Genomic DNA, 22,224 nt, shown 5'->3' on the forward strand with positions numbered 1-22,224 from the left:
GCTCCCTACCACACTGCTCCTTCTGTGTGTCCCTGGCTTGTCGTCTTTGCCCCACCCCCCAGGCCTTTTGTGGCCTGTGGGATAACAGGTCACACTCAACTTGCTCGAGAATGAAGGGGCAGGACCTGTTTTGTGTCTGTGAGCAATGCCCTCCAGAGTTGGGAAATCCCAAGCCACATCCTCTCATTCATGAATATGGATTCCTAAACTGGGGGCAGGAGGGGGGGAGAGGAGTCGATTATTGGAGGAAAAGGGAGCCAGAGGCTACGGGATTTTGTGGAGTTTGATTAGCAAACAAAGGCACAGGAGGAAGGGAGAACTAACTGGGCAAATTGAAGGGACATCTGCCAATTTACCTTTAGTCCAATAAGAAATGACCTCACCGAGCTACATCATTAGCATGGTTGCGAGGTGGGGAAGGATGGGGGACCCCAGATGAGTGTGCACAGCTGGCAGCGTGTTAGCAGACTTGCCCTAAGCCCACTTTTCACTGGTAGGTGAGGTTGGTTGTTTTTCCCTAGGGGTGGGGGGGGGGGCTTTGCCCCGTGGAGCCATCTCTCCTGCAGGCCAGGACCTCTGCTGGCCCCAGAGTCCTGGTCAGTCTCATCCAGTCTCCTTTCTTGACCTGGCCCTCCCTTAATGCTAGCCAGACTCACTCCTGGTTTTGCCCCACAGGATGCTGGGATGATGGTTACCAGTACAGGAGATAAAAGACAGGTGGGGATGGGCTTCAAGGAGTCACACTTGTGATAAAGAAGATGCTCTCTTCGGAAAAGTTAAAAATAGACTGGGGGTCTCAGCTGTCCTTTGTCCTCGCACTGGATCAAACTGCAGGTCACATAAAAGAGGGGAAACACCAAATGCTACAGAAGGCCCTGGAAAGGGCTACAGGAGCTACAAATTCAGATCTTTCTTTTTAACGTTTTTTTACAAATCCATTTAGCATTATCAGGTGACGACGAAAATGCTTCATTGAGGGAACCAGACCGAGTGGTTGGTCTTTGCGTCATGTTTAGGCCACTCCCCTTGTCGGAGCCACGGTCCCCGGGCTGTAAACCAGGGCTAGTAAGTACCTCCCGGTTTGCTGTGCCGATTAGTACAACCGAAGAACAACCGAGACAGTGCTTGTTACGTAGTAGGTGCTCAATATTTAGGGGTTTGTCCCCAACTGGGGACTCAGTGGCTGCAATCAGTGGTTGCAACTCCTAGAAACTACCTAATTTGTCAAGACGAAAACTGAGGGAATGAGCATCAGCTGAGCGCGAGCGGGCAACATTGAGATGCGCGCCCTGCTTCTTCCTGCTGGAGTCTGAGCTTCCACTGACCCCGGCTGCGGCCCTGATAGGGATCCGGGGTCACTCGGAGCGCGAAGCCCCCGGCTCCTTTGCCCAGGATCGGTAATAACCAGGGGACCGCCGTGGTACTCGCCCCTCCTAGACCCTCCTCCGGGCCGCGGCGGACCCCTGCCCTTCCCCGTGGAGAGTGGGCTCGGGCCATCGGATCTCCCGCCTACCACCGGGGTCTCGGCTCAGAGGTGGGTGGGGCCGACCCCGGCCCTGGAAGGGGCGGGTTCCGCGGGCCGTACAGGTCACAACAGTCCCCTCACTCCCGCCAAGTGCGGCACCTCCCCCGAGTCCCGGGTGCGACTGGCAGTCTCGTCGTGGTGGGAGGTCTAGGGCCACGGAAGTGGCGCAGGGAAGAGCGCGGGGTCAAGGCCGAAGGCCGCCTACCGGGTGGCCGGGGGCCGGCGCGGTCCCTTTAAGACGCCGCGCCGGCCCCGCCCCGCGCCGCACCCCCGCCAGGAGCCGCGCCACGTGACCCGGGTCTTGTGACTGGCCGGGGGGAGGCGCGGAGGGGAAGCCCGCGGCGCCCGCCTCCGAGAGGGGCCCAGCCCCGCAGCCGCCGCCGCTGCCGCCGCCGCCCGCGAGGAGCGGGTCCCGCCGGCCGGTCCGGGCGTCCCAGCGAGTCCGAGCCGGCGCGGGAGCCGGAGTCCGAGCGGGAGTCCGGGCGGGAGCCGGGCCGGGCGCGGTGGGCGCCGCCCGCCATGGACCACAAGCCCCTGCTGCAGGAGCGGCCGCCCGCCTACAACCTGGAGGCCGGCCAGGGCGACTTCGCGTGCGGCCCGCACGGCTACGGCGCCATCCCCGCCGCGCCCCCGCCGCCGCCCTACCCCTACCTCGTCACAGGTGCGCCCGGCGGGCGGGGGCGGGGGGCCGGGAGCAAACTTTGGGCCCCGTGCCGCGGCGACCTTTAACCCCGAAACCAACTTTTCTCCGGACGCGGCGGCGGCTGTCGGGGGGCCGCGGCCCGGCCGTGCTCGGGGGTGGTCCCCGCGCGGGCGCTGCCGAGGGACCTCTCCGGGGCCGGGAACGCCGAGCCGGCGGGGCCGGGGGCGGGAGCCTGCCGCGCGGCCCTCGGTCTACTCGGGGGTCGGGAGCACCAGGCCCGCCCGTCCCGGGACGCGCCGCGGCCGTCTTGCAAATGAACTTCGTTAACCAGGTGCTGTCTGCAAGTTAGCACCCGGTCAAGCCGGTCGTGGGCACTCAGCGAAGGCGGCTGTCGCCCCGATTTTGGAAAGGATGAGCGGGGGGAGGTCGGGGTTGGGTGGGGGGAAGGTAGGAGTAGTCCTCTGGCTTCCCAGATTTCCTCCCTGCCACCTCTGACGTGCCTTCCTGCCCACAGGGATACCCACCCACCACCCCAGGGTCTACAACATCCACAGTCGAAATGTCACCAGGTACCCTGCCAATTCCATCGTTGTCGTTGGAGGCTGCCCGGTCTGCAGGTATGTCACCGGCTGGGGTGACATCCCCCCCCCCCCCAAAACTCTAACAACACGCACGCAGAACCTCAGAGAGGCCTACTCGTTGCAAGGTGGGCCAGTGTGGTTCCCACCAGCTGCTGCTGACCTGCGGTGTCGGGGGGAGAGGGTTCTTTTGTCCTTAGATTTAATGTGTCCCGGGTCATAGGGAAGGGTTCCCTTTCCTGAGGAGAGTGCTTTTGGGGCCACCGAGTCTCAAATGAGCAGGCCGTAGGAATGTTTGTGTCTCCTGTCCCTGGTTCTGGGACCCGCAAGTTTGCTTGGCAGTTGATTCTGGAAGGTGGTGAAAGGTTTCCTTTTGCTGGGAAGGGGCAGTTAGGAGAACCCGGAGTCGGCCAGTGTGTTCAAGGAGCTGGGGCCTTCTGGGGGCCGGGGAAGCACCCTCTGGGAGGGCGGTTTCATCCCCAACATGGCTGTCAGCTGCGGGCGGACAGAAACACCATGCTTCTTTGTTTGGGGCAGAAGCGTTTTTTCTTATTTTCAAACCAAAGCCTGCGGAGTTTCGCAGGTGTTTTTTTTTAAATGTTTTATTTTAGAGAGAGACAGTGTGAGCAGGGAAGGGTCAGAGAGAGAGGGAGACACAGAATCCAAAACAGCCTCCAGGCTCTGAGCTGTCAGCACACGAACCCGTGAACATGAGATCATGACCTGAGCCGAAGTCGGACACTCAACCGACTGAGCCACCCAGGTGCTCCCACAGGTGTTTTTATAGGGACTGAGAGGCAGCCGGGTACGTGCTCCTAGGAGTCGGGATTCGGTAAGACTCGGTCCTTGGCCTTGGTTGATGTGAGAGAGTCCAGCTCTGCAGCCCGTCTGGGAGGAGGAAGTTGGAAGTCTCTGAGGTGGAATTGAGAAACGCTGGTTTACGCTTAGACTTTGTGTCACAGGTGTATCTGGAAGGCCCAGGGTGGAGTCAAGGGGAAGTTAAAGATTTCAGAGTCACGGGGGCAACTGTGTGGGACATGAGTGCCCTCGAAAGGGGTTGGGGGGGGCGCGGGGGATATCCCAGAGATGAAGTAGGAGGTGGATACCCAGAGCCAAACCTGTGCTTAGCAGAGGGGGCTGTGGGCTGGCCACGGTCCTCGTTTGTGAACTCAGAACAGGCATCTTTCTCTTTTTTTTTAAGTTTATTTACTTTGAGAGGAAGATTGAGCATGTGAGCCAGGGAGGGAGAGAGAGAGATTCCCACGCAGGCTCGGAGTCAGCCCTGGGCTGACATGGGACTCGAACTCAGGAAGCACAAGATCATGATCAGAGCCAAAACCAAGAGTCCCAACACTTAACTGACTGAGCCACCCAGATGCCCCTTGGAACAGGCCTCTCTTTGATGCAGCCTTTGGAGAACACGCAGGGGTAGGGGGAGGGCGGATGACTTGCACCTTCCTGAACGCTGCCTTCCTCTTCATGGGCACCTGGGGGCATCGCAGCTGTTGGGGTTTAAGGGCAAAAGGGTGGGAAGAAGGGACCTGACCTGGGCGCTGGCAGCGTGCCGCCGGGCTGGGCAGGGATCAGGACTTGGTCCCCTGTGAAGAGAGCCACCAGGAGTCCTGGGGAGTTGCGTGTAGAGGTGGGTGATGGGAAACCTACTGTTTTTGGCTTTGAGGCTGGTCCTGAGTGCTCAGAGCCCCAGCTGTTTGCTCGGTGCTGTCCCCGCGCGGGCCAGCTGGAGGATTCCAAAGGCCTATTTTGGGCGGGAGAATCGAGTGATCTCCCAAGTTTAGGGAGTGGTGTCAGGCCGGCAGACTAGAGGCGGGTCGGGAAGGTGTCTGGAGCAGGGCAGTCTGGGGTTCCTGGGTCTCCGCACCACGTGCATCTGATTGTCCTGTCGCAGTGCCCAGCCTGCTGGGGGAGCCAGGTTCGCATCCTGGCCCTGTTGTCCCTCCTGGGATGCTCTGTGAAGCCCCCGCCCCTGAAACCAGAGACCAGCAGTGAGGCCTCCGTGGCTGCTGCAGGTGGGGAGCACCTTGCCTGGGGTGGGAGCCCTGTCATTTTGGGGGCCTGGGGCTTCTGCTTGGGGTCTCAGAGGCCCAGTCCTGCAGAATCTGGATCCAGGTCGGGCTGCCTGAAGGCTGAGGTGTGGGGCGACTGTGCTGGGGACAGTGCGGCAGTCCCCACCCTCCCTCCTCTGGGTGGAAGGCAGGGAGGAGTGGGTGCTCTGAGAGCAAGTCTGGGGACTGTTGGGACCACTACACGGTGACGCCCTCTTGGCACATCCCCCTGTGATCTCTCTCTGTGGCCGGAAAAGGATGGATGCCAGCGCTGAGGGCCCCTCCAGCACTTGGGTCCTTCGTGCAGGAGCATCCCTGCCCCCGCAGTGCCCTCCAAGGCTGGGAGCGGTCCTTTCTGTGCTCTGCAGCAGGGTGGGGTGGGGGTGGGGGGAGATGGGCAGCGGGAAGGAGGGAGAGGGAGGCTCGGTGCCTCCCAGGGAAGCTTTCCTCTGGTTTGGGGGGTGGGTGTGTGGCCCTGAGGCAGCTCCTTTCAGCAGGATGGAGAGGTGGCCCTTGGGCACGGTGTCTAGAGTTGGGAGACATGTGACTATACTTTCTCCCTTTTCGTGCAGCCCGCCAGGCTCTGTCCCCTTCCCTCCCTGGTAGCTTGGCAGCGATTTGCCCAGGTCACACGTCTGATTCCTTCTGGGGGAGGCTTGGCTCGAGAGGCCTGTGTCACTTGGCCATCATCTTAAGCAGCCTGACTCTGTCCCCCCTTTTTAGTCGGCTGCAAGAAAACCTCTTGGGAGCCCACAGGATGAGTGTGCTCTTTCTACCCCTGCCAGTTTGGACTGTGTGCTGTCTTGCTCAGCCCCCCCCCCCCCCCAAGCTGGGCCTCCCTGGGGGGTGTGGGCTGTGCCTGGATTCCGATTCCGGGGACGTGGGGTGGCAGCACTGAGAGTCCAGGACACCAGGCCTGATTGGGTCCACCTGGGACTGCGCTGGGTCGCCCGTGGAGAAGGTGCTCTGGGGCAGCACGGGTCAAGGCCAGAGCACGCATGAAGCAGCAGATACAGGGCCTGTCCTGCCCTAGGTTCCCCACTGACCCTGGCTGGGCCTCCTTGGGTATTTAGTTTTGGGGTAACCAGAGAGGGGGAAGGAGATCTGGAAATGAGTGGGGCCTTGGAAGCCGAGAGAGGCTCCAGGAACAGTTGTCAGAATCAGATGCTGTCCAAAGCCAGCAATAAGGTGCACATGGCCCGCGGTGGTCTGCGTGAGGGGACTGGTGACCCTGGTAGAGCTGGTGGGGGCAGAGGCAGGTGGTGAGGGTATGACAGGGGACATGGGGTGGAGTGTGGGAAGGGTCCTGAGAGGAAGGGGTCTGTGACATAGCTGTGGCCTCCTGGACAGCAGGCCACGGGAGTGTGCCCATCCGGCATCTGGCCTCTGCCCTGCCCACGTGCATGGTCCTGCTGGGGGACGGGTAGCCCCCGGGTGAGTCGGGACTCGGCAGGCTGCACAGTCCCTGGGAGCACCGCGGGGAGCCCCCGGCACCTCCAGAGGCCCGGGTAGCGGAAGTCCCCTGGGCGCCACCCCGTGTTCTTCTGCCTCCCCGATGGAGGCTGCCCGGCTGTCAGGCTTGTTCAGAACGGCCGGAGGCCCCAGGACCGCAGAAGGCCGGACACATGTGCCAAGCGGGAAGGTATGACCTGGGTGGCCCAGTGCTCGGGCATCTGTTCCCCACCCCAAGAAGTCCCCTGCTCCCTTTTCCTGAGGAGGCTAGTCCTTCAGGTGAGGGTGGGTCTGGGCACAGCTCCAAGCCGCATCCTGCCTCCAGCAGGGAGGAGTTGGGACAACCCGAGGGCAGCTGGAGCGTCAGGTGCTAAGTCCCGGGGTGGGGTGGGGGTGTGGGGGGTGGGGTGGGAAGCCCTGGTCAGGGCTGCTGTGAGGAAAGCAGGAGATGGGGAAATCTGGCACCCTCCTGGACGCGGGGCCCTCCCGGGAGACGTGGGCTTGGGCCTCCCACTCTGTTGTCCCTTGTGAAGCAGGAGCCCCATGCGGGCAGGGCCTCTGTGTCATCCTGCTCATCTAGCGCTTCGCGCAGGCCCGCTCTGGATAGATGTCAGGCGGCTTCTCTCTCCATAGGATCAGAGTCAGGAGTCCAATAAGCATTTTCAGAATTGGTCAAGTTCCCTATTTCCCCAGCTCCCCCCCCTCCCCACCAAGCACACAACCTGTTGCTCAAGAATGGGGGCGGGGCTTTCCATCCTCAGCAAGAGCAACTGGCTCTGTTTGGATTCTGAGCCTCTTGAAAGAGTTGAAACTTTGTCCTGAACTGATTGGGGCCCTTCTGGGATGGGGGTGGGGGAGGCGTTCAGGGAGGAAGAGCCTGTGAATCTCTCTGTGAGAGGCCGGCAGGAAAGCCGCTGGGACAGGGCATCCCCTCTCTCCTATGGTGGCCTCATGGGGACCATAATCGGGGACAGGTCTGCTCTGTAGCCTGGAGTGTCACTGCATCAAGAATGGCTCAGAGATCAGATTGTGTGTTTCAGTTCAAATGATTCTGGATTTTTAAGAACTAAATTAAGCCAGCAGTGTTTTTGAGGTCTAGGGTATTACCCCAAGTCAAAACATTAATAGTTTTGTAGGAAGATGTGACTGTTCATGTTAAGTGGATGAATTACAACCATAAGTGGCCACATCATTCAGGTCATGTGCGGTGGCTGGGTAAGTTTCCTGTAAGCCTATGAAAAAGCACTCTCAGAGCTTTCTGTTTGGAATTGAGGGTAAGACTCTTCTGGCGGCAGTGTGGTGCCTTGAAGGCTGACCCTGTGCTTGGGGGCTCCTGCTGGCTGGCGCTTTGTCCCCTTCCCAGGGGACTCTGGGAAGAGCAGGCAGGGCAAAGCTGCCCAGGAGGTCAGCGGCCCCCAAGATGGGCGGTTTGTGGAGGCAGGCCAGCCAGGCAGCTTGGGTAGCTCCCGCCCCCACAGCATGGGGGGCTACACCCAGCTTGGGGGGGGTGTCCAGCAGCCAGGGGTGCAGACTGCCTGCATGTACCCACTTGAAGGCACTGAGGATGTCAGGACAGGCCTTGGCCCCAGACTCCTCCTGGACATCTGGAGCCTTTGAGCAGACATGGAGGATTCTAGGCTGTGCCTCGTAACAGCTTGGATCCCGACACAGGATGATGTGGGATGTCCAGCCCAGGTGGGTGCTCAGCCTGGGAGTTCTGGGCCTCACTGGCCCCCGGAGGGGACACTGGGCAAAGCACACTCTGCTCCGCCAGAGGGCAGGCTTCTCTGCAAAGTTCTCTGCTGTACAGGTGACCCAGCTGTGAGGCCCGGCTCACCTCTGCCCTCCACCCTCTGCTGTTTCCTCGGACACCAACCAAATGTGTGAACTGCTGTGATCCTCGGGACCTCAGCTGCAGGCAGAAGGTTGCTAGATACCGGGAGGAAGGACAGCGGCGCTTGGGTGGTGCCAACTAGTGCAAGGCCCCCCCCCCCACCCCGCCGCTTCCAGCTGCTCTGGAAGTGGCTTGATTAGCATCAGTAGTTGCAGGAGTCGAGGCTAGGACTGTGAGCAGAATGGGTGTGTTCCCGGCCCAGGGCAGCCTGTCCCGTTTCCCTGTGTGTGGGGACACAGCTGGTGGCCCAGGGCCTCCCTGGAACCTCACCCCTGACTGGGGCAGCATGGCCGCAGGTGCTTTTTCAGGTGGGGCAGGTGTGAGGTCTGGACTCTCAAGGGCAGGGAGGCCATGGGAGGGGCCGAGAACAGTGTGGTGACCTGACGACCTTCGCAGTCCTTGGAAAGGGGACTCCTGAGTGGCTGTCAGTTAAGCAAGTTCAACTCTTGATTTCGCCTCAGGTTATGATCTCCTGGGTCATGGGTTCAAGCCCCACGCTGGGCTCTTGTGCTGACAGTGCAGAGACTGCTTGGGATCCTCTCTCTGCCCATTCCCTGCTCTTGTGCATTCTTAAGAAAAGGTAACTCTGTTGAGAGAAAGTCGAGCCTACTGATTAACTTTCTGTCAGATCTGGCCATGTCTGTGTCCAGTCTAACCAGTCAGCATGCACGTCAGTTGGGGAAGTGTCGGCTGAAACAACCGTTCAGCAAGTGGCTTTACTGCAGGACTTCTCAGAGCCATTCCTAAACTGCCGTGTGCTGTGATACCAGGATGGGGAGAGTTTCTCTAAATTGACCAAAGAACCGCCCCACCCCCCCCGTCCGTTTTCTGCAGTTTAGCAGGGAACTAGTATCAGGACCAGTATCTGGGGAAGTGCTGCTGGGGCATGCTGTCCAATGTGGAGGTCTTAGGCACCCCCTCCTGAGTGGGTGGGAAGGGAAGTGGGCATGGAGTTTGACTTTTTCTTTAAGCAGTTGAAAACCAGGCCGCCTCCTAGCCTGGTTTCTCACAATTCCCCGCCTGCTTTGCAGGATAGGGCACGTGGGCTGGAGCCCTGGCCCAGCGGGTAGACACAGCTGGGAGCTGTGAGGCCCTCAGAAGGGGCAGCAGCAGCTGCTTTGGCATTTTGGATGGAGGAAGTCTTCTATTGGGTGCTTGTATTAAGCTGAACCTTCCTCTGCACACAAGGTGGCAAAATGAGAAGCAGATGCTTCTAGAACATTCTGGAAGGGCACAAGAGATCTTTAGCGGTGTTCAAAGACAGGCTGAGGCATGGAGAGAGGACATGGCTTTGGGGAGACCAATGCAGCTGTGGTAAAACCAGGGCAGGGGGCTGGGCGGCCACAGGAAGGAGTGGGTCAGGTCTTCCTGGTCACTGCCCAGCTCCTGTCACCCCCTGGACACCTTCCCTGAAGACCCTCCTTTCTTCCTTCCCAGTACTCAGCCCTGAGCGATTTGGCATATTTGTTCTCTTGAATTCAGGTGAAGGGCCCTATTCATTAAAAGCCCTGGATTTGCAGTCAGTGGACAAGGCTAGAGGCCTCCCCTGCCTGCTGCCTGGGGAGGAGTGTGTTTCCAGCAGCTCTCCCTGGCTCTCCGTAATGTGACAGAGTTCTCCTTAAGCGCTGAGCTGGCTATTGCGGCTCTCATTTTAAATTCAGCCTTGGGTCCAGAACTTCCCACAAGTAGCCTAAGGAGCAGGGGCAGAGCCAAGCACATGGCTCTTGCTTCCCAGTTTTGGGAGCCTTTGAAAGTGACCCTGGAATGTGAGTGGTGACTTTAGATCACCGAACCTATACTTGTTGCTCATGATTGGGGTGATAGCTCAGAGGTGCCTTATGGTATTGTGTCGTGCGCATTGAAGGTAAACTTTTTGAATAAAGATTAAATTTCTCAATCTTTTTTTAGCCTTTTTTTCTAAGTTTTTAAAAGTTTTTATTTTTGAGAGCACAAGCAGGGGAGGGGCAGAGAGGGAGACAGAATCTGAAGCAGGCTCTGAGCTGTCAGCACAGAGCCCAACATGGGCTTCAAACTCATGAATCATGATCTGAGCCAAAGTCAGACACTTAACTGACTGAGCCACCCAGGCTCAGTGCTGCCTTCTTATATTGTGAATATGGCTGATTTTAATTGTTCACTAAAATCTGTTGTACCCCCTCCCCCAAATCAGAATTATAAACTTAGTAACTTTTTGGATTTTCTAAGGGATAGAAGAATTAAACTGTCCAATTCTGGGGGGAAAAACTCTAAAATGATTTGGTTTTCTTGGGTCTTGTTTTCAGAGATAGAAGAATTTATATAGAGACTAGCATTTGCTTCTTGCTCTTCCTTTTGTGACGGAGGAGAAAACACGGCAGGTTATGTGGCAACTGAACGTTCTGGTGTTTGTAAGTGGTAATTCCTTTAGGTAATGTAGCAGCTGAGAGCAGCAGCTAGCCTTCCCCTGGGCAAACGGGCATGTGCAACAGGCCGGGGGTTTGTTGCTGGAGGGGTGAAGGCTGCTTCTGTGGATGTGGTCACTGTGAGGCACCCGGGGACCCTGTGTCCTCATGGTCTCCGTCCCTTCTTGTGCCAGAGTGTGGGGTGGGTCCAGAACTGGGTCTGGCCTAGGGCCCTGCCAGGGACCCTAACATGAGTGCCCCCCGTGTTCTCTCTGCAGAGTCGGGGTTCTGGAGGACTCCTTCACCTTCCTGGGCATCTTCCTGGCGATCATCTTGTTCCCGTTTGGGTTCATCTGCTGTTTTGCCTTGAGGAAGCGAAGATGCCCCAATTGTGGAGCAAACTTCACTTAAAGGGAACGCCACACCTGGCTTTCCTACATCCAGCTGTCTTTTTCTAATGTAAATGTGTACAGTAGCTTTATTTGATTAAGCTTCCAGGACTGTTTTGTAAAGTGAGGCGGGATAGACGGCGTGCGCGTGGGCTGCGGCTTCATGGTTTCGTTGGGCGCAGGGGTCACGGCGCACTGCTTTGGGGTGAATGACAACTCAATACAGCACTGCTTTTATTTTTTGCAGTCTTCAATTTGAGAAAGGTGAGAAATACGGTTTTAAATAAATGAGATTCATACCATTGTTGACCTGGTTCTACCTATTCGGTGTGTGCACACTGCCACTTATATAAATTAACTCGTGCAGATGTTGGAAACTTGTTGTGACCAGACTAGAGTCATATGCCCAGTGCCTGGCTTCAACACCGTCCCTCATGGCAGATCTCCATCTATTCCTCTGTAGGCATTCACTGCTCAAGAGAACGTGCTTTTCAAAGTTTTATTTTTGTAACAAAACAGAATACCTGGACATTACAGATAATGCACCTCTGTGCCCGGCCTGAGGCAAGCCCTCCCCTCCCCTGTAAGGCAGGTGGGTGCCCACCGGGGCCCATTCTGTGAAGGTGCAGAACTGAGGGGGGAGGGGGGTGGGCCTGCAGACCACACCTATTCATCTCTGTAAGGAAGCCAAAGGATCCCAGAGAGTGGCGCTCTGGAGGCCAGGGCCCGCACCCCCATAACACACTGAGGTTGTATCTTTACTCCCCCCACCGCTGAAAACACTGGGCTTCCGTGAGCCCCCTCTTACTCAGCGAGAGGAGTGGTGGGGCCACTTCACGAAATCAGCGTTTTCTTTCCTGGCTGGAGCAGCCTTTCTCAAGACAGCTGTACTGCCTGCTGACCGCTCAGCTGCCTTGGCCCTCACGCGGGTCTGACTCCCCAGCTCCTGGGGACATTGTCTGGTTAGCCAACCTAGCCAGGACAGGACGAAGAACGAGAAGTGGCACTCACTCACACTGGTTTACCAGTGTGACCATTTGACCAGCATTTGACCATAAGCAGTTTCAAGCTTCTAGAAAAACGTTGATAGTTACAGCGAGACCAAAGGAGCTGTGACCAACAAGGCCCTCTTTTCCTGCACACAGTGAATGGCCTGGGTGTGAGGCTGGACCCTGCACCCCTCCAGGATAGGGCCTGATCCCCGGCAGCCAGAGATCAGCTCAGCCACCCACTCAGAGTTCCCTCTTATGGGACACTCCAGGTTCTGTGGGGACAATGGCAGGTCTCAGCTGAAATGCAGAACTTCACATCCCAGCCACTAAGGCACGTGGCCTTGTATGCGCTGGGTGGGTGTGTATACACACACCTGATTCAGAAGTGGAGAAACTTGGCCCCTAAGAGGTTTCAGAGTACACTAGCGACGGAGGCAGCTTTGGTCAACTAGCTTAGCGAGAACACCCTGGGTCTACACATGCAGGGTCCTTACACGTGTGCGTGACACCCATCACCTGCAGCTCGGCCTGGTGTGTTTTCGTTGGTGAATCCAATTAGTGAGTCTGAACTACCAAACTCAGTAGATCTTGGGATTATTCAAGTACTAAACATGGCTGTGACAGGGACAGGCAAGCCTCTCTGTGCTCTATAGCTATGTCTAAATCAAGGGAAACTTGGGGATGTCTCCATCTTAGGTAGCTCTACATGTGATTAAACAAAAATTAAAAATTTTTAAGTTAAAAAATTAAATTTTATAGCATATTCTCATAATTTATATTGCTTAAAATTATGATATGCATGCTAAGATGCAATTTATACCTTTCCTTTAGATAAATGTTATAATGCTATGTAAGAGCACATGCTTTTTAAGATAAAAGTGTGCTCTCATTTGGTGCAGAAAGCTCGTCATGAAAGCACAGACTGACTATCCCTCATTCTGGCTGTTAAAAAAATAATCACAGAATATTTAAAAAATTATACAGTAAGGATTAGAACCAAATTTATAGTCTTCTGATGACCAGAATGGGAAGAAAATATTTTCATGATTGAGTTGGTCACTAAACTATTTTCTTAAAGACAGAAATGTATCAACACAACTATGTTAAATTGAGGAAATGCGTCGATTTGCTCAAGTAGAATACATTTAAAATCAGGCACCCTTTGGCGAAGCTTTGCAAAGTTAAGCGCACACCAAACAACACATATCATTTTGCAAGTGAGAACTTAACATCATAGGGACTGGAGCTCCCAGCCTGCTCTTCATCGAATGATAGGTGCAGAGCGGTCGTTTGTCACCGTCGGCCGGAGTTTCACAGTCGCAAAAGGGTTTTCTCCACTGCGGGGAGAGGAAAACCCGTGTCTGCAGGCATATACTACAAGACAGGAGTCTGGTTTTGGAAGAGCTATTACTGTCCTTGCTTTGTGACGTTAGAAGGCTTCTCTGTAAAGCTTGGGACATTTTCTAAACAAATGTTTCACGGTGGCCGTTCTCTCTGTGCACCCATGCCCACCCATCACAGAACTCTCCAGAGCTGTAGACGCTGTAATGGGAGAGCCCACCTCTCTGTGGCCCTGTGTGGGAGGGGTTACGTGAGAGGGCCACTAGGACGGGGTCTGGATTAAGGTGCCAAACGCAATATGGCTGGGAGGTCTCCCCTGAGGATCTGCGACAGAGCCTGGGCAGAGCCTCCTGTGCTGTGAGGAGAACAAGGTGGTCACCTCTCCTTGGACCCCACAGGCCTGAGGGCTGTGCAGCGACCAAAATCCCCAGAGACAAAGTTCAACATACCTGAGAAAAGGCGGCTTTGCTGTCCCATTTGTGTCATTCTGTGAGGAAGATAAAGACGAAGGGTCATAAACTGGGACATCTTCAATGAGACCTAAAGGTAAAGCCATCTAAAGTGCAAGGGACAATTTATGGTTGATACACGTAAGCCCACCTGAGACCAACGTCTCAACATCTAAAGTCACTTAAGGAATAAGGGTAAGAACAGAAAACCAAGGACAGTGAGGGCCCCTCCCAAGTGCTGGCATGTCTCAGGCCTTGGGGGACCATAGTGCCTACAGCTGGTGTTTTGGGAGCCCAATCCTGAATGAGGCCATGATGAACAGTAAGCAAAAACAAAACCTTGTTGGGTTTTGGTGACCACAGATGTGTCAAGGGCTAGCCGGAGATCTGGTGGGAAGTTCCAGAAGATGAGATGACAGGATACCAACACTGTCTTTGCCTTCAGGAACTACCAGAGCCTGTGGACTTGGGGTTCTCCCAATGTAGCCAGGAACCAGGGGGGTGTGTGCCTTCCGTCCATTTTATAAAGCTAGAAGGCTTTAAGAATTTGCTTTAAATCTGCTCTGGCTGTTTGAAAAAAATCATTGGCCCAAGCTTGTGGGGCTAATTCTCAGATGGCTGCCCAGGAGAGGGCAGTGTAATACCGTCTGAACAACAGGCCAGTAGACCAGACCTAGCGACTCCTGAAAGTTCCCAGGATTCCCAGTGGCCTCGGGGCATATGGGCCTTTGAACATTGAAGGATAGCTCCTCTCACTTCCAGTTGCCAGCCTGGGGATGAAGGCCATACTTGGAGGCCAAAGCCCAGGTCAAGACTTTCTGCATGGCTCCTCTTAGTTTTGGACACAGATTTCTCAAAGCAGAAGAGAGGCGGTGGGCACTGGGGCTACTTCAGACCTGTGCCTGCTGTCTCTGTGCCTCTGAGGACCTCTGAGCATGCTTTGAACTTTGAGACCAGCAGGTGACCAAGGTCATCCTAATGGGAAGCCCCAAGCACCTGAAGGCAACCCTGGTCAGCCTTGTGCCTTGATTCAGTGTCTATTTTTTTTTTTGTAATTTATTTTAGAGAAAGAGAGGAGAGAGAGTGGGGGAGAGGGACAGAGTGAGGGGGGAGAGAATCCCAAGCAGACTCCTGCCCTTAGCCCCAACATAGGGCTCCCCATCCCACGACCCTGGGATCATGACCTGAGTTGGATGCTCCACTGACTGAGCTACCCAGGTGCCCCTCAGTGTCTACTTTTCATCACAGATGCAGAAAGCGGCTGCCCTGCTCAGCATATTCTAGTAGGGCTTTAAATGGCTGCAAAACAATTTCTTCTTACTAGACGTGTTGAGCTTCCCCAGCAGGCCTCAGAGTAAGTCATCTGTGGGGGCAGCGCTCCTATTCTGTGACGGGCACAGGCTAATTTATGACCTACTAAAAAAGCACCAGGATGCCTGCCCTGCAACGGCATGTGTGCTTGGACCGCTGGCCACAAACGGCGTACCACACCACCTAGAGCAGACAGCCCGAGCATGGAGGCGTCAGCTCACGCTGGGAAGAGGCCTCCAGGGTCCTCCCGCCCGGCCTGGGAAGCACACTTCCTGCTAAGCCAGGTGTGGCCTCTGCCCATCTTGCACTTGACCCCAGAGGCACACTCAGCCCTCGTGCTCCTTGGTAGTCTCGCTGGAATCCACCTTCTTGCTGCCTTTCCCAGGGGCAGAACACCGTGTCCCTGCCAGGTACATCCTCAAGTCTGAGGAAAGCTCTGTGCACCCTGAGCTGGAAACAAGAAACAAAACCCTCCCGGAGCACCTGCAAGCCGACCTCAGAGGGAAAACTTTGGGGCTTGTTCCCGGGGCCTCCTGAGTCCCAACTGACCCAATTGAACTTGAAAGTTTACTTAAGTAATCTCTACACCCAACGTGGGGCTCAAACTCACAACTCTGAGATAAAGTGTCACATGCTCTACTGACTGAGCCAGCTGGGTGCCCTTGACTCAAATGAACTTTAAAACAAGTTTAGCCACATTTTGACAGGCTGTGCTATCCGAGTACTTGGCCCAGACATTTGAGAGAAACAAAAATGGTGGCATAGATGCAACACAGTCGATCCTAAAATGACAAGTGACGACTCCTGCCATGAAGAAGGAAGGCTGAGGGTAACCGAAGACTGCGTGAAGCCATTTAGTGCCAGGGCAAACCCGTGTCCTGGTGTGGTATGTACCCCACACGCACCCTGGTCAACCTACACACATGCAATGTGGGCACCAAGACACCCACCAGGACACTCAGAGCAGTCCTGACGGGCCAGCCTCAACATCTATCAACAGAAGGGACAACAGCCTTTGTCCAGTGAATGCCACACAGCAATGGGACACCATGGGAGACCTAGCTGTGTGGTTCGGTTCCTCTGAGGGCCAGCTCAGATGTGCCATCACAGTGTCTGAAGTTGGGGCATCTGGATTGTGAGAAGGGGCAGCGCTGTGTGCGTGTGTATGGGGGGTGGGGTTCTGATGAGGTCTTGATCTGGTGCTGGTTATATGTAGCTGCTTTGTGAAAAGTCCTGTATTTTTCTGTATGTGGTATTTGCTTTTAAAAATACCAGGCCATTCTCAGAAAGGTTTTTCCTCTCTTTAACACACTTCCACTGAGCCCACTGCCCCCAAATCCACCCCTCCTGTGTTCTCTTTCCTGCCAGTGAAGGGCACCCCCAGGCCCTGTGGCATTGCCCTCATTCAGTCCGTTAGGAAGGCTCAGAAGCGTCTGCAGAATCTCCCCTCAAAGCTGACCACACAGCCCCGTCCCTTGCGCTGGCCAATGCCACAAGCCCGTCTGTCCATCCTGTCTGCTGTCTCTAAAAGCTCCAACTGAGCCTGTCCCTCCACAGCCTCCCTGGGGCTGGGTCATGGGGTTCAGAGTCTCCGGGCCTCTGTGTTCCCCAATCTTGTCTTTCCCTCTTCCAACATCTGCCAAATGCTGCTTTGTCCTACAGGAACAGCAAAGTCTCCTTTCTTGGTCCTGTGTCCCTGGACCAGACCTGTTTTGATGCACCTCCAGCTGGCCCAGGGCCCCTCTGCACAGGCTGCTGGGCCTCAGCAGGCCATGAGCCACCTTCTCTGTGCACACGGTGCAAGGCACACAGCACATGTTACAGCAGGTCTGGGGAGCTGAGCTCCTCAAGATCCTGCAGCCACCTGGCAGAAAAACTCCTTCCACACACGGTGGGCCTTGCTCTGAGCCAGCAGTATGTATCCTGCACTTTTCCATAGACGTCAGTCACCAAGGCCAGCACCCATGGCCTCATAGGTACAGCCAGCTACATGTTCTGGAGTGTACTCAACATGACAGGAGGTGATCAAGTGACAAAACCAGGCACCACTAGGGGCTAGGCATGTCATTAGGAGTGCAGAACAGATTATCTATGAGACAGTAAGGGCAGTGAAGGCCTCAGGCCTGGACAGCAAGATAACCCATAACCAGCTAATTATGACTCAGCAGGAACAGACAGGGTGGGGCACTTTTGATTCCCCTGGCAAACGACACTCAAATCCACCTTGAGTGGGCACTTGCTGCCACATGGTGTCCATCCACCTCCCCATTCCCACTATCTAGATTTCTGCTTGGATGTCCCCCACATGCCCACGTACCTTGAAGGGGACTGCTTGGTCCTAGCTTATGATGGGTCCAGGTTAGCATAAGACCACCTCATACAGTCCATCTCCTGGCGGTAGGCAGATACTCAGATGAGACAGGGACTTCCGTGGCCCAGTGAGAATGCTGAGGGGGTGCCCTCTGCTCTCTGCTCACTATTTAGTGACATGAGCCCACATCCACAGAAGACAGGGTGATTGATGAGAAAGCCCTGAGGGCAGCCTTGGTATACCAACCCTCTCTAGGCTGCTGCTTCGATCAGATAGTTCCTTCCTGTCTGAAGCTGCTGGAAGTCAGCTCTTACCTGCAACACAGGTAGCCCTGATGCTTGTTTTAATTTTTTAAAAATATTTTTGAGAGACAGCTTGTGAGCGGGGGATGGGCAGAGAGAGAGAGAGAAACACAGAATCTGAAGCAGCTCCAGGCTCTGAGCTGTCAGCACAGAGCCTGACTTGGGGCTTGAACTCACAAGCCAGGAGATGGTGACCGGAGCTGAAATTGGACTCTCAAATGACTGAGCCACCCAGGAGCCCCATCCTGATGCTTGTTTTAAAAGTTAACATCTAATGCCAATCCTCAGCATGGGCCGGACTGATCTCATGAATCACAACCTCTGAACTAGTTCAACCCCTTTATTCCTAAATTGGGGACACTGAAGGCCAGACAGGGAAGAGCCAACTGCCCTGGGTAACCAAGGCATCCCCTGTGGAGAATTAAATGCAAAAAAAAAAAAAAAAAAAAAAAAAAAAAAAAAAAAACCAAACTCGGGGCCCCCCTGTCACACAGCACTTCTGGCTTATACAGGGCAGTAAACGCTGACTTGGAGAATTAAATGCAAAAAAAAAAAAAAAAAAAAAAAGAAAAGAAAAAAAGCCACACTCAGGGGCCCCCCTGTCACACAGCACTTCTGGCTTATACAGGGCAGTAAACGCTGACTTTGAGAAGCAAGAGTATGTGGAGGAGAGCTTAGTTTTCAACAGTTCTCTGAAGTCTGGTTCTCTGATTATTTAACAGCCCTGTGCAATGAACAACAGAGGCCGTGGCCATCAGGAAGGCCCTCTAGCTTCAGTCCCAGGGACCGCTCCCCTGAGCCCCTCAGGGAAGTCGGTATCTCAGAACATCACAGAATTGTGGGTTGGTAGGTTCAGGAACATTCTCTTCCTGAATAGCAGGCAGCTTCCAGGATTGGGTGTTTAGTGTACTTAAGCCTAAGAATCCTGGTGTTTAAGACTACATGTAATTGACATTAACGGATGTATATAAAAAGTAAGTATAAAAGGATTAAGGTGCTTTGCCAGCTGCCATGGATCCCAGCATTTGGCTGAGAGAGAACATAGCTTTCCCCAACATCATCAGCTGGTTTAAAAATTTTAGTTTAGGAAAAATAAATTACCAGCCTGGTTGGGTGTAAGAACTTTAAAAAATTTTTTTTTTAAATGATTTATTTATTTCTGAGAGAGAGAGAGACAGAGCGAGAGTGAGCGAGCATGAACAGGGGAGGGTCAGAGAGAGAGGGAGATACAAAATCTGAAACAGGTTCCAGGCTCTGAGCTAGCCATCAGCACAGAGCCCATTGTGGGGCTTGAACCCACAAACCGTGAGATCATGACCTGAGCTGAAGTTGGATGCTTAACCGGCTGAGCCACCCAGGCGCCCCAAAGTGTAAGAACTTTTGATACGCAAAATTCCAGGACCGTGTCCCCAGCCCTCAGGGGCTACCAGTCATGCTACGTGCTTCTCAGCCACATTTCTAAGTAAGGTTTTAAATGGAACACTGTTCTATTTTTGTATGATCTACACCTGATTGTCCAAAATGGTAGCTACTACCTGTATGAGTGTATACATTAAAATTAAATACAAAAACAAATTCAGTTCCTTAGTTGCTTATCCATTTTTTCTCAGTGCTCGGCTGCCCTCTGTGCCCAGTGGCTACTGTGTTTACTAGGTAACCAGTCCTGGGACACTTCTCTCCAATCCTCAAATTGTTATGAGTCACCTGCCATCCCTGCCCTGACACCAGAGGATTAGAGCCTGTGTCTCTTGCTGCCCCCGCAAGAGGCTACTGAGACGAGGTGGCGGCCGGGTCCAATGCCAGGAGGTTCTTGGGCTCCTGAGAGCACTTCTGGGGAGCAGAACTGGTTTTCGTGTGCCCCGCAGCAGGCCTGCAGATTTCAGTTATGTTCTTGGAACTCCTGATCTGACGTGACAGTGACGAAATGCAATCACTCATCTAACAGAATGCGGTCAGCAGAGGAGCACACGAGGGTGTCCGCTGGTGATGGAGCTGTGGGGCTTTTTCTTTTGCAGTTTGCATAGGATCTTGCAATAGGACTTCAAAACATGTCTGTGACAGAAATGGAATATAAATCATTTACTCTCACTGTGAAGCTGGAAAGAACTGTTATACTTATTTTCAGGTCATTATCCTCTTTATTCCAGGAGTAGGTGACTCTGTGGTCTTACAGAGAAGGAAAAGTGAGGCTCCTGAAGAGGGTGCTGGGGGACAGTGCCCCTGAAGTCATGACCATCAAGTGCCTTGTTCAGGGAGGCCCTCTGACTTCATGGCCTTTGCTGATTTTTAAAAACCAATTAGTATTTTCTAGTGACCTTTATTAACTGATGTTTTCCATTATCCTCCAATCACAAAACAGGTCTCAGTATCAGCACCTAGCAGAACCTCATGAACAGCAGTGAGAGGATAGTGGGATTTGTCCTACTGAGCATTCTGTTGCGAGGGAGGGGGCAGGACACACTGATAGACGGCCAGCTGAGGTGCTGGAGCCATTTCTCAATGTGCCGAAGGACCTCCAGGTCCTGTTGCTCTCGTGTCCCCCTCTCCTCTGTCTCCCAACGCCCCGCAGTCTGGGGGCTTGGAGAGCTGGGCTGGCTGCGTTCCTGTCATGCACCAGCCCAGGCAGCAGCACTGGGGCTCATCTGGGCTCATAAACACTTTTAACTCGATCTGAGAAAGTGTTCTGATCCTACTGTGTGGGTGCTGGGGAGTGAGGGAAAATATCTAGTTGGGGCTGGGGGCCCCTGGGTGGTTCAGTCAGTTGAGCCTCTGTGTCTCTCTCTCTCTTTTTTTTTTTAATGTTTTTTATTTATTTCTAGGAGAGAGAGAGAGAGAGAGAGACAGCGTGAGCCGGGGAGGGTCAGAGAGAGAGAGGGAGTCACAGGCTGAAACAGGCTCCAGGCTCTGAGCTGGCAGTCAGCACAGGGCCCGACGCGGGGCTCGAACCCACGAACCGCGAGATCATGACTTAAGCTAAAGACGCTTAACCGACTAAGCCACCCAGGCGCCCCTGAGCCTCTGTGTCTTGACTTCAGTTCAGGCCATGATCTCATGGTTTGTGAGTTCGAGCCCCGCATAAGGCTCTGTGCTAACAGTGCTAACAGATTCTCTCTCCCCCCACCTCTCTGCTCCTCCCCTGCTTATGTTCTCTCTCAAAAATAAATAACTAAAATAAATTTGCCTATATTTTTCTCAAAGGAGATCTAGTGAAATGCTAACAGTAGTCATCCTGGAGGTGAAGTTATAGATATTTTCTTTAAAAAAATTTTTTTAACGTTTTACTTATTTCTGAGAGAGAGAGAAAGACAGCATGAGCAGGGGAGGGTCGGAGAAAGAGGGAGACCCAGAATATGAAACAGGCTCCAGGCTCTGAGCTAGCTGTCAGCACAGAGTCCGACGTGGGACTCGAACCGACGAACCCCGAGATCATGACCTGAGCCAAAGTCAGCCACCCAACCGACTGAGTCACCCAGGCACCCCAGAAGTTATAGATATTTTCTAACAGAACAAAAGTTCTTGGGTTATTTTTCTAATTAGCAAACTGTGATACTTTAAAAAGTCCAACTCCTGATTTTGGCTCAGGTCATGATCTCACAGTCATGGGACTGCATCCCCCGTCAGGCTCCATGTTGAGCATGCGACTGCTTAAGATTCATATTCTCTCTCTCTCTCTCTCATCCGTCTCCCCTGCTTGTACATACTCAAAATAAATAAATAAGTAAATAATAAAGAAGTATTTTAAATAAAGCATAAAGATTAGGTATTTTGACTTGGACTTTGCTCTTTAACTTAGACCAGCAGATATGATGGCGCGGTAGACTTACAGGAAATCTAATTTCAGCAAGTGTTTATCTAGCAAATGGCAGCATTTGAAGTAAAATAAAATATATATAATATTAATATATATATTATATATAAATGAAAACAGCTGTTTATTTCAGTAGGAATAAATGTTATTAATTCGAGAGTATCCTTATTTCTGTCTCAAGAGTTGGGTAATTTATCAGTTTATTTATAATAGAGCCTGAGATAAAATTGTCACCATAAAGCCATATATCTTTCTGTGTTAGATATAGTAAAGGCATGATATACACACATGAAAAAAATTATCAAAAGTGAGAACAGTCTCTCAAATTGTACTTTGTACTTTTTTTTTTTTGAGAGAGCCAGAGCGAGTGAGGGGCAGAGAGAGAGAATCCCAAGAGGAGAAGAGAGAGAACCCCACATAGGCTCTGCACTGCAGAGCCCGAAGTGGGTCTCAAGCTTATGCATGTACTTTGTATTTTAAAAATCCGTAAGTAACTTTGTCTTTAAGGAATACAATACATATCCTGATTATTTTACATTATTCAAAATGTTTTCCTAGTAGTTACATGTATAACTTATTGCAGATAAGAATGTTTTTCTTTTTTAATGTTGGCACATCAAAGATCAGGAACTCATAATTACATAAATTATCAAAAAAAAAAAAAAAAACCCACCCCAAAAAACAGAAAAACCTCCTGGGGCCCTGGGTGGCTCAGTTGGTTGAGTGTCCAGACTTCAGCTCAGGTCATGATCCCACGGTTTGTAAGTTCAAGCCCCGCGTCAGGC

General features: G+C 53.4%; 2 protein-coding genes across 3 annotated transcripts in view; one reads left to right on the forward strand and one right to left on the reverse strand.

The window, feature by feature from the left end:
• Nucleotides 1-1,852: 1,852 nt before the first annotated feature.
• Nucleotides 1,853-11,234, forward strand: BRI3 (brain protein I3). The gene is made up of 3 exons (XM_039226078.1): nucleotides 1,853-2,186; nucleotides 2,683-2,785; nucleotides 10,815-11,234. Exons 1-3 carry the CDS (start codon nucleotides 2,045-2,047, stop codon nucleotides 10,945-10,947), a joined length of 378 nt encoding a protein of 125 aa, XP_039082009.1. The 5' UTR covers nucleotides 1,853-2,044; the 3' UTR covers nucleotides 10,948-11,234.
• Nucleotides 11,235-11,410: 176 nt separating this feature from the next.
• BAIAP2L1 (BAR/IMD domain containing adaptor protein 2 like 1) overlaps nucleotides 11,411-22,224 on the reverse strand; it is a 93,681-nt gene continuing 82,867 nt past the window's right edge. For both annotated transcript variants that reach the window (XM_039226077.1, XM_039226076.1), the window contains exons 13-14: nucleotides 13,708-13,745; nucleotides 11,411-13,254 (exon numbers count right to left, since the gene is read on the reverse strand). In XM_039226077.1, the coding sequence (XP_039082008.1) occupies nucleotides 13,179-13,254; nucleotides 13,708-13,745 (114 nt within the window). In that variant the 3' untranslated portion in view covers nucleotides 11,411-13,178. The remainder of the gene's footprint in view (nucleotides 13,255-13,707; nucleotides 13,746-22,224) is intronic.

This window comes from Hyaena hyaena, unplaced genomic scaffold, assembly GCF_003009895.1.
Source record: "Hyaena hyaena isolate Hyena2069 unplaced genomic scaffold, ASM300989v1 scaffold_20, whole genome shotgun sequence".
Taxonomy (NCBI): Eukaryota; Metazoa; Chordata; class Mammalia; order Carnivora; family Hyaenidae; genus Hyaena; species Hyaena hyaena.